This window comes from Muntiacus reevesi, chromosome 2, assembly GCF_963930625.1.
Source record: "Muntiacus reevesi chromosome 2, mMunRee1.1, whole genome shotgun sequence".
Classification (NCBI taxonomy): domain Eukaryota; kingdom Metazoa; phylum Chordata; class Mammalia; order Artiodactyla; family Cervidae; genus Muntiacus; species Muntiacus reevesi.
The window spans coordinates 29,453,013-29,465,109 of record NC_089250.1 but is presented as its reverse complement, the minus strand read 5'-3'; the positions used below and the strand labels follow the sequence as shown (position 1 = coordinate 29,465,109).

At 38.3% G+C, this 12,097-nt stretch overlaps 1 protein-coding gene across 1 annotated transcript in view; it reads left to right on the top strand.

The window, feature by feature from the left end:
- ITGA8 (integrin subunit alpha 8) overlaps positions 1-12,097 on the top strand; it is a 185,300-nt gene that overhangs the window by 109,173 nt on the left and 64,030 nt on the right. Inside the window, exons 21-23 of the mRNA XM_065921168.1 lie at positions 2,333-2,425; positions 7,491-7,570; positions 11,068-11,148. Of these exons, the coding sequence (XP_065777240.1) occupies positions 2,333-2,425; positions 7,491-7,570; positions 11,068-11,148 (254 nt within the window). The remainder of the gene's footprint in view (positions 1-2,332; positions 2,426-7,490; positions 7,571-11,067; positions 11,149-12,097) is intronic.

Sequence of the window (12,097 nt, the reverse complement as noted above, 5' to 3'; positions counted from 1 at the left end):
TACGATTGCTTGTGATTCCTTATTACAATTCTTTTCATAATAGGAAGTTCAAGGAAGACAAGGTTTTGTTTTGTTGTTGTTGTTGTTTTTTATCAGTGCCTGGTAAGTGGCAGGTACACGGTAAATATTTTCCGAGAATGAATAATGATCTAAGAGCTATAAATGGATGAGAACAAGATAGTCTCAGGAACAGCTGAGGAGAATAGTCTAGAAATATCTAGAAAAACAATCATTGTTTCTCCCACTCAGAGAGAGGAAATAAAGGTTAAAAAAAGAAAAAGGGTGGGACTCTGGGGAGGAAGAAAGATCTTTGATTGATATGAAAAAGCTATTTCTAGTAAGTTGGGGAAAATGTACATATGACTTTCAACCTTCAGATAAGATAAAAATATTTACTATAGAAACCAAATCCTTGAATTATGTTCAAGGGACACGTGGGTATTTTGGAAAGCTTTTGCTGGGCTCTTTGTTTTTTTTTTCCCCTCCTGTTTTCAGGATTGAGTTAGTAATTCCAACAACAACAAAAAAAATCTCTTACAATTAGGGTTAGTTTTGGATCCTTCAGAACTTGAATAGATGCAAAAGCTAAACTTGAGAAGCAAAAATATTACCAACTTTTAAAAAACATGTTTCTTACTTCCTTAGGATACTAACATGTCACTCAGGTTATTTGGAAAGAGCAAGGTATTAAATGCTTCCTCTGGACATCAGAAATTATGTTTCTTTCTTATGAATTGGAACAGACCTTTCAATGGCTGGTGGCAGGAAAAGGGTTTTATACTTAAGTATGTGCTTGTCCATGGGGCTTTCCTGGCACACAGCAGTAAAGAATCTACCTACCAATGTAGGAGACACAAGTTCGATCCCTGGTTGGGAAGATCCCCTGAAAAAGTAAATGATAACCCACTCCATTATGCTTGTCTGGAGAATCTGGAAAGAGGAGCCTGGCAGGCTACAGTCCATAGGGTCACAGAGTCGGACCCTTAGCAACTGAACAACAACAACATGTGTTTGTCCATTGTATTTCAGGCTCCTCGTAGGAGAGATTATGAGCTGCTTATGCTCTGTGTCCCCAGACACCATCTACTGCTTTGTGCTGGACATTGTTCTAGCCTCTGGGAATAGAACAGATACAAAAACCCCTGCCCTCTTAAACTTATTTTCTTAAAGTGTATGATTTACCCACAGAAATCTTGACTTAGATGTCTGAGATTTTTTTTGCTTTTCTTTGTTTTGGTTCTTGGTTTTTCTCAATGACGTGGGAAGAATGGAAAGGGGATGGTTTTTGAAACTTCCACTTGAAAATTCCCATGACTTTCTTAAATGAAATTTCAGTAGAGCTGACAGATGGATAAGTGGTCCTCATATTTGGATCCCTTTTCCATGGTCCTTTCATGGGGTCTTTTGTCAAAGTCCTCATTTTGCAAGCTTATCTTTGGCAATGAGGCCGACAGGTAATATATCAGTGGCACTTAACAAGTTAGAGTGAAATAATGGATGAACATGTCTAGCTGCTCAAGGCAAGAGCAGGGCCATAGAGACGTTAGGTTTTGAAAGATCGAAAGCAGCTCTGGGTGTAGACCCAGCTGTGGACTTCCAGACAAATGGGAGTAGCCTGAAGACACAAGAGTGGCTATGAGCAGAGGATAGGAATTCAGTGATAAACCTCCTTTACTTTCCCCTCCATTGAGTGTAACCTTGAGACCTTCTCCAGCACATAATTCTAAGCATCTCTTTGAACTTGACTTTATATATATTCTAATCAGAATAGGATGTGGGGCACAAAGGAAGATGAAAAGCAGGGGGTAAACATAAATGTGCTCTCTTGTCATCTTAAGTATTTATAAGATTGAACTAAGATTGGGTGTGTAATCTCAACATGGAACCAATGTAGGGAGAAATGTGTGTTCAAAGCAATTCTCTTGCAAATGGTCATTGGGTTATATGATAACCTATATATCTTGCTGTCATTTCGTTTTTGCAAGAATTGGCTTAGTCATGTTTAATCATCTGTAATATTCATGCCCCACATTAAACAGTAGTGCAAATCATTTCAAAAGTGTGCATATAAATATTCTGCACAGCATTTTCTTCCTCAATGAAACACAAAAGATGTGTTTACCCATCCAGCACATTTCTTCTTAAAACTAAACTTTGGTCTTTTCTCACACACTTCTCTTCCAAGTTGATGGTCACAAATGAATCTCTGGGCTGAGGCACTCACACAGGTGTTTGAAATCAAGAGAAGCTTCCCGGCTGCCCCATTACTTTTGTGACAGGATGTCATTTATTCTGCCCCCTGACTCCACACTGGTGTTCTTCCTTGTTGCAGGCTTTGCGCCCACTGAGCTGTGAGTACAAGATGGACAATGTCACCCGAATGGTGGTGTGTGACCTTGGGAACCCTATGGTGGCTGGAACAAATGTAAGAAAAAACCAGATGCCCTTAACTGATTTCTGTCTAATTGAATTGTAAAGAGAACTAGTGGAAAGCCGCCCCCTCCCCCACCACCAATTAGCACTCAGCAACTTAGCACCTGGCAACTGAAACCAATTTGTCAGGAAACTCCCAGGGTGGTGGGATTTTGCATCATAACCCATGCCAACTGGATAAACTAAACTTAAATACACAAAATGATGAATGCTTTCACATGCCTTCTCTTTTGACGTCACTCTTACATAGCTTCAGTCTCAACAAATTTCTAAAGGCTATTATTTTTTACTACAGATTATTTTTTAATATTCTTTCTTTGAATTTCACTACAATTTTTTCCTTTGAGTCCAAGAACTATGATGCAAAGGGTTTAAGAAATAACAGAATTAAGAATTTTAGCAATGATGATTAAACTTTTATTTTAGATATACCTCCCATGTGAATATATTCACAGTATTTTTACATTAAAATATGACTATAATCCAGGTTTTAAAGCGACTTTACCAGGTCCGTATTTTCCATGCACCTTACTTGATGAAGAATAATGCAGAAAATTGTAGCAAGAAAAAAGAAGGGGTTAACCATGATCTGTAACAGGCTTATAAAAAAATAAGGAGTCCTTTTTTTCCCTTTGTTTCCAGATTTAGGAACTTCCCATTCAGGATTACTTGTGGGCAATAAATTCATTTTATGCCATTGCAGTTTAAGTATATACAGAGTAACTTCTTGTAATAAATATTGTAGAGAATGTCATTATTTTATGGAGTCATAAATCAAGGGGAAAAAACTGAAATCTACAAATGCTGCGTAATTAAGTGTTACAAGTTAAACGTATGTATTTCTCTGTTTTAAAATAGATGTTTATGATTCATTGATAATGAAATGACTTGTTTGGAAAAAACCCTTCCTGGAAATGTGTAAGTGTGTAGGTTTGTATTAAAACAGCTTCCCAAAGTGTCTTCCAGAGAGTATTATTCCTTTGAGACGAGCCTTTTAAAGGGAGTCCTGTAGTCACTGCTAAGAATCGTATCCTCCCTGGGACCTTTAGGTGCCTGAATTTTAAAGTGCTGAGAAGTTCTGCAGTAAGGAAGCCTTCTAGCCCAGTGTTTCTCACATTTATTTGAGTGTTTAAAACTTTCTATCAAGTAATACTTATTCCCAGCTTATACTCTAGGATACTGTGCTAGAATACTATGTTTACTTTCTCACATTCTAAATTGATTATCCTTCCATTGATCTTGGGTATTTAAAAGATATGCCAAGCTGTAGTCTAGTAAATTCACTTCTTGAGTCAAAAAAAGTAAATATTTAAATGAAAGATAAACATTTATAATAGATTTTTATTAACTAACATGTATTGATTGCCCTCTGTGTTGTAAACCCTTCACTGGGTGGTTTGTGTGTGTTATCTCATTTAATTTTTACAGCAACCGTCAATCCTATGAGTCAGGTGTTTCTCCTATATTACAGATGAGGAAACGGAGACTTAAAGAAATTAAATGAATTGCCCAAAGTTGCATGTAAAGAAGAACAGAACCCAGATTCGAACCAGGTCTCAACAGAAAGCCTGCATTCTAGTGGGTCTACAAAAATTGGATAAAAATTAATGAATAACAGATGAGATGTTTCAAGCAAGCCATGAAAGATAGAATAGGATGTCTAAGCAGAGATAGTAGAACAGTTTTCATTAGAATCCTTTTATCTCGAAGCTTATAAATCCTTTGACTAGTTCTCAAGAAAAATCTAACCACCCAATTTGATAGGAAAAGGTCTACCTAAGGTCAGAGTGAAATGAATTGACATGGTATTAATGGTATTAGCTTCTATAGGTGACTTAGCACTCATCCTTTTTTTAGTTTTAAAAGTGTTAAATCCAGACTAGAGATCATATAAGTTCATCAATAACTAAGAATAGTCTCAGAACAAAAACTGGACACCAGTGCTGTTCAAAGCGGAGGGTAAAACTGGCAGTGTGGTCTTAGCCACAGTTGTGTTTTTGTGAAAAGACGTCAATCCATTTTACCAGCAAATAATCTTTAGAAGTCAAGGAAGTAAATTGTTTGTATTCGTTTATCTCTGAGGTCTATAGGAGAGGAAACCTAATAGCTTTCTTATCTCACCCTTGAATGCCCTTAAACACATCAAATTTTATTGCGTTCTCTTTTGTTATAAAACACTTTGATTTATTTACTTCTTCATCTTGTACTTCTAAAAGAATACTCTCAATGGGTTTTAATAAAATTCCAAATGTAAAAGCAGTCCTAAATATTAAAAAGCATCACAAACCTCTAGGATTAATTATTCCAGTCCCAGTATTTTTTAGAAAATGGTTTTCAAGTGACTTTCTAACAGAACATTCAAGGTTGTATTTAGAAGTTTCACCTCTGATTTGTTAAGCTGATCATTTTTATATATTAGCTTTAATAATATAAAAATATTTATATACCAATAAGATTTGTAAAAATTCTCAAAACCTCTCAAGTAGAATAAAAAAAAAAATAGTTGCTCAACAAACTCTTTAGAATCAATGCCCAGAGATATGACTTTTGGTTCTAGTTAAGATGATATGCGTCTCTTATCAGTATGAAATTGTCACATCATTGTATCTTCATCTTGTGTTGTATATAAAGACCAACATCAAACAGGTCTCACCACAATATAGTAAGCACCCACCACTGGAAGTGTGCAAACAAAAGCACACTTTTTCACCATTCTGGCAACCATTTTTAATTACACCCCTTGTATATGCCTGGTATTAAACTAGAGTCTGATAATATCAAGAAAAAATGTATAATCCCCACTTGATAAGAAACTTAAAATTGGAGGACTTCCCTGGTGGTCCAGTGGCTAAGATTCCACGCTCCCAATGCAGAGGACCCAGATTTGATCCCTGGTCAGGGAGCTAGATTCTATATGCCACAACTAAGAGTCCGCATGTCTCAACAAATGATCCCTCATGCCACAGTGAAGACCCAGTGCAACCAAATAAATAATTTTTGAAAAGCAACTTAAAATTTTTCAATACCATAGGTTGAGTCCTGGGAAAGTAGCAAAGAAGGAGACAAAGAATAAAGAGACTGTTTCTGCCTGACTTGGCCTGGAAGATTGGAGGATGTGCTGCAGGGGGATTGCGTGTCCTTAACTTTGAGGCATTAGTAGGAGTTCTCCAATTAGGAAGCCACAGGCAAAGACTTTAAAAGTTTCTAAAGAAGAGAGTAGAACATGTGCAAAGTCCTAGAGGTCTGATAGAAAGTTGCACATCTGGAATTTTAAAGGAATTCCTCGTGGTTGGGGCATAAGGACCCATAGGTTTGATAATTAGGCACACCTGGGTTTAAGTCCCAGTTTCTTCCGTGACAAGCAGTGATCCCTTGGGCAAGTCAGACTGAAGTGGGCGAATACCTATTGTAGGAATATTTGGAGCAATCAATGATGTGATCTAAATCCACCAGGGCAGTTAGGGCTTCCCTGGTGGCTCAGAGGGTAAAGAATCTGCCTGCAAGGCAAGAGACCCAGGCTTGATCCCTGGGTCAGGAAGATCCCCTGGAGAAGGGAATGGCAACCCACTCAGTATTTTTACCTTCAGAATCCCATGGACAGAGGAGCCTGGCGGGCTATGGTCCATGGGGTTGCAAAGAGTTGGACACGACTGAGCGACTAACACACCAGGGCATACCTGACTTGCAGCTCATTCAGTACGGGCTGATGAAATCATGATGATTTATGATAGAAATGATGATTTATTATCATAACAACGTGAGTGATTATTGCTGCTTTGATTCTCACAGTGCAGTGGCTGTGAGTTTCAGGTTCTTGAGTTGGCTTGTAGCGATTTCAGTTCCAACTCTAGAGTTCATTTGCTCTACACCTGGAACAAGACACTTAATCTCCTGAATCCTCGGATGGCTATGGACAGTAAAATGTCAACAATCAGGGTACCTACTTTGTAGTGTGGTTGCTGTGACTGTGTGAGACTTTGCTTGTAAGTCTTACAGACTTAGATTTTGCACTTAGAAGTGCATTGGAGAGTAAGTAATATGTGTCTTAGCTTTTATTTTTTACTTCCTTTTTATATTATCATTGGATTCATTTTTCTTCAGGTTTTTAAAAATCTGTTTTCAAACTGTAAAAATAATAAGGACACTTTTAAAACTTTAGAAAAGAAAGGTGGAAAATATAATCCATACACTTACAACCTTAACTGTAAAATATTATCCTGGTATTTTCTAACAAGACACCCTCACTCCCGTACATTAATTTTTCCACTGGCAGCCTTTTAAAACTGTAGTGAAACACATGGTACATACAAGTTTGTAACTTTTTTTCTTTATTGAAAATCATTACGTTAGAAGTGTTTTCTACATTGCATAGGCTTCACAGATATAAGTTCAACGATGACATGAATTTCCATCAAACAGAATCACCACAGTATTCTAAATCAATCTCCTCTCATATATTTAGGTTGTTTTAATTTAACACATAAAGAAGGTGGCAGGAAAAGAGAGATAAGAGGCTAAATGAAAAAAGGGACGATGTATATATATATATAGGTACTTCCATGTTCTGGAGGGACTTCCCTGGTAGCTCAGCTGGTAAAGAATCTGCCTGCAATGCAGGAGACCCCAGTTCAATTCCTGGGTGGGGAAGATCCCCTGGAGAAAGAATAGGTTACCTGCTCCAGTATTCTTGGACTTCCCTGGTGGTACAGATGGTAAAGAATCTGCCTGCAACGTGGGAGACTTTGGTTCGATCCCTGGGTTGGGAAGATGCCCTGAAGGAGGGCATGGCAACCCACTCCAATATTCTTGCCTGGAGAATCCCGTGGACAGAGGAGCCTGGCGGGCTACAGTCCATGGGGTCACAATGAGTGGAACATGACAGAGCAACTAAGCGCAGCATAGCCCTGCATGGCCTGGGCCCTGGAGTCTCAGCTACCCCAGGGTAGAAGCAACAGCACTCTAGGATGGGGATTCGCAGGGATGACATAAAAAGATTTTTAAGCTGTATATAAGGCTCCTTTCATGTAATAAACTTAATGTCTTGTGATTTTTTTTAGTTTTCTCTGGGCCTCCGATTTACAGTTCCACGTCTTGAGAAAACGAACATGAGCATTAACTTCGATCTTCAAATCAGAAGGTGAAACCTTTATATGCATAAATTATTGTCAGTGTTCAGTATTAATGAGATCCATGGTGAAATGAATGTTCCTTCACCTTAACAGGTCTTCTAAAATTAGAACCCAGATGTTCATGGGCCATGAAGCTTTGTATCACTCCAGAAAAAGATTCCTAACTTATAAAAGTCGCAGTATTTAAAATCTGGTACAAAGATGCTAAGCAAATTCCTGACATTTGCTTCTTACTCTTGATTGCAGTTTCGAATAATAGAATGGATGTAACTAGTAGTTCAATCAAGGAACAAAGAACACTGAATAAGACTGTTAATGCCTTCCCCCAAACCGTCCTATAGAAAACCATTCAAATAATGAATTCAGGGACTTCCCTGGTGGTCCAGTGGCTAAAGTTCCTTACTCCCAGTGCAGTGGGGCCCAGGTTCAGTCCCTGGTCAGGGGACTAGATCCCACATGCTGCAGCTAAGACTGAAGATTCTGAGTGCTGCAACTAAGACCCATTGTAGCCAAGTAAATAAATATACTTTTTAATGATGAATTCAGTGAGGAAGTGCTGAAATTGATGGAAAATAGAAATGGTCACATTTTAAACACCCCTCTTCATCTAAAAGAACAATCCATGATTATATTCCATCCTTATGTGCTGTAGAAACTCATGATTATTTTAACATTATTCTGAAAATGCAGAAATAATGAGAGAGGGAAGAGCTTTTAGTAGCCATCAAATTCCAAAAACATATGTTATAGAAATAAAAGTATTTGAGAATACTTTTAATACTTAAATATGCTACTGTGTGAGTGGTGAGCATTTATCTGCATGCTTTGCTAGCAGACTCCAGCAACATAAATAAGTGTTTAATGGATGGTTTGTATTCAGCTTAAACCAAAGATAAATTAAACCAAGTGCTCTGAAGTCTGAACTCAAACTTTTTACCATATTGACCACGGGTACCCACATTTAATACCTCTTTCCACAAATAGAACCCCAAAGAGAAGAGGGCCATGTAAATTAATAAACTTTAAATATTTTGTGTCACCAAATGTTTGAATTAACTGGTCTCTCCATGCCCTGGCTCTGGGTGACATGTAAACATCTTCCTCCCTGTTTAGAGCAGGTCTCAGTTTGCAATTCCCACAGGCAAACAGATCTTTATGATCATACCTGAAGCTGATCCTGGTAATGGTGAAATGAACACTGTTGTTTTGCCGACATTCTAGAGATCACAGAACGCATAGAGGGAATGTTAGAAAATAGAAATAGGAAACAACAAGGAAGAAGAAAATAGCATCAGAGTAATAAGTGAAAGACGTGTTTATCCTTGGTTCCTGACAATAGGTTATAGTCATGGAGAGGAAATTCATTATTCCTTGAGAAGAACTAGCACTGACAGTATAAATAGTTGAACAGCCAGGGCAATGATGAATTGCTTGTTTGAATGGAGCAGTGGTGTTAGTGAGGGAGGGTTCCTTCCAGGAAAGAGGTGAAAGATGCCTCTAAGTTATATATCCAGCCTGGCGTCTTTCTTACCAGGAGATTTGCTGACTCCGCTGGTTGCTGACACCACCACTGGTGCCAGCAGGCATGTGTGTGGAGGATGATTTAAACTAGCCATCCAGGTCCAACCTCTGATTCCACCATTGCTATTGCAACTTTTCAAAACAGCCTTTGTAAGCCTCGTATTAGACTCCTGTCCCAAGACAATTTAATCTTGACATCTATTTATATTTTTAGGATGCTGCCATGAAAATTGTTTTCATTAAACTACTTGGAAGCAAAATGCAATAGAATTATAGGATAACTTAAATGAAACTTTTTTTTTCCCATAATTCTAATTTTTACTGTTGTAAAGCAGTAGTGGCCTAGAAACTAGAAACAAGGTCTGGATTAAAATGTGGAACAAACAGACTTAAGCTTCCAAACAGCAGTGTTCCCTGTAATGCACTTGGAACCGCAAAATCTGTAACAAGTGGAATTACTTAATGACTTCTTAGTGGTAAGTCAGAATCCTGCCTTTAAAAAAACAAAAAAACCTTTTTAGTTAGCTGATCCTCCCCAGATGTGACAAAAATAAAGTGGCCTGGAAATTAGGGTTCAAACTTTGGTGAACAAGTCCCTCTAGCCTCGTCACAAGCTTAGCAGTGATACCCGTTTGCAGGAAATGAGCCTGACATTTGCCTGTTTATATCTTTTATGTGTGTTTGCCATTTAAGTTGCCTTATCAGTGTATACAATCGAACAGGACTTTTCAAAAGCGTTGTGGGAACAATCCTGTCTCCTCCTGCTTTGAAAGCAGACTTTATCATATCTTTTCCCGCTCCCACATTTGGAAAGCTTCAAAAGCTAGTCAGGACATGCCCCATTACCATCGTCAGTATGAGAGCTTGTTCATTGCATCTGTGTGAGATTTGATGATGAAAAAAGGGGAGGCTTTCTCTTCTTAATGAGACCTGAATATAAACATGACCTGTTAGCAATGGTGTCACATCCCGGTTTGCTGTTTGCTAAGAGCTGCATGAGCTTTTGGGGTAATAGGGTGACTTCAGTGACGGCCCAGTAAGACAATGAACACAAATGGCAACTGCATCAAAAGCCCACCTACTGGTCCAGCCTTTTAAGAGACCACGTATTTTCTCTACAGCAATGGTGGTTTAATACATGCACTTTTAAGTTAAATTTTATATCTATTTATATTTCCTTGAGGGAAAGAAACAGAAAACTTAAAAATAATTTTGCCACTGTTCAAAGAACTGTTATTAAACATGGATCTTCTGTCTTGAGTGTCTTGATGGACTTGGTGAACATCTATTTTGTCTCCTAACTGCCCAGCTTCCTTGGGTCCTGCTTCTTCACACCATTGGCCATGCTTCTAATTCACTCCTCACCTCTCATCTCAGGTAGCCAGTGAGCTTGCAGTAAAGTTCACTTATTTTAATGTTACTCAAAAAATAAACCACAAGGAAGATAAATTTGCTGCCAAAACAATGTATGGTGTGATGCATTCCAGAGCCAAACAGAAATGCTTTTCCCATTATGTGCTGCTCTTGGATTATTCATGCCAGTTCTCCTTTCATTAGCATGGAAAATCAGGAGTTGACTGTGCTGTCCTTTCCCATTTGATGGGCAGTGAACTTGGTCCACAGAGAAGTTAAGGAATGTGTTCCTCATAGAAGCCGGACAATGAACTCAGCTCATTGCCTTTTGAGCTTAGTCATTGAAAGGAAGAAGTGTTGGCTTCTCTAGAAATCTGTTATGTTTTCGGATAAGGTGTCTCATCTTGGAAAGTTATGACTTTCAAAAGTTATTACTTTTGATCATAGAGGATCTTAGCATTCCCATTTACAAATGGTTATGATTTTGTAGAAAGGATATGCTTTGTTTTCTGAATGATCGTATTGGTAAAACATGGTGCTCCTTAGATACATAAAAGGTTTTTTATGATCACCTATTGTAGTTAACACGTCTGAGAAAATATATTTAAATCATTTTGTCACTGTGTTTTAGTTCCAACAAGGACAACCCAGACAGCAATTTTGTGAGCCTGCAAATCAACATCACTGCTGTAGCGCAAGTAGAAATAAGAGGGTAAGTAATAAATAAGATATTATAGTAATTATATTTTAATAATAACTTTCTGTATATGAATTATGATAAAATACTAGTAAAAACAATATGGAATTTTCCTAATGTATTAGAGATCACAATTCCCTTTGGTTATAAAGTTTCATTCTTTTCAACCCATCATTAGCTTTCCATTGGAAAGTGGAGTCAACCCTGAGATCACTTTACCCCCATACCCCACAAACTGATAGTTCCGTATTCAAACTATAAAAGCTAGTGATAAGAAGCCAAATAAACCAGGCAATGTGATTGCCTGGAAGTCTCACTTCTCCAGTAATTATTTTGGCATAATGAAAATTCAGCCTCACCATACCACATCTTGAGTTTAAGAAATGGCTGAGTCTTAGATGTGAGGGTTGATGGGCTCCATACTTTGTGTCTTTTTCCTCCTGTCCCACTCTTTGATGAAGTTGCCAATAAGCAATCAGTTGAGAGACAGGAAGAAAGTGGTCAAGCAAAAGGCTTGGAATAAATACCATCTGGGAAATCTGTGCCTGGGGGGAAAAGAAATCGGAAATGGACTACATGTAGTTCTTATCTTGTACCAAGTGTGGACTTGATTGATTTTATTCTAATTCTTGCTTTATCAGAACCATCAAGGACTTGGCTAGAAATGTCAACTGGTATTTTAGGCTGAACGGTCCCTGGGGCTCCAGAAATCTCAGTTCCCCTTCCTTTTCCATAGGTCCTGAGACCTAGGAGTTCACACTCCTCCATGACGCCAACTGTAGATTTCTGCACTAAAGCTGTTGTCATTGTGCCTTCTTTTCCTGCTGCCCCAGGTGCTCAATGGCAGCAGGGTAGGTGTGGGGCTTCCTGAATGCCATCCTGGCACCACTGAGGTTCTGCCTAGTGGGTGAGGGAATGATAAAAATGCCTTCATTGTGGATCCTTTCACACGCTACCCTAGCAC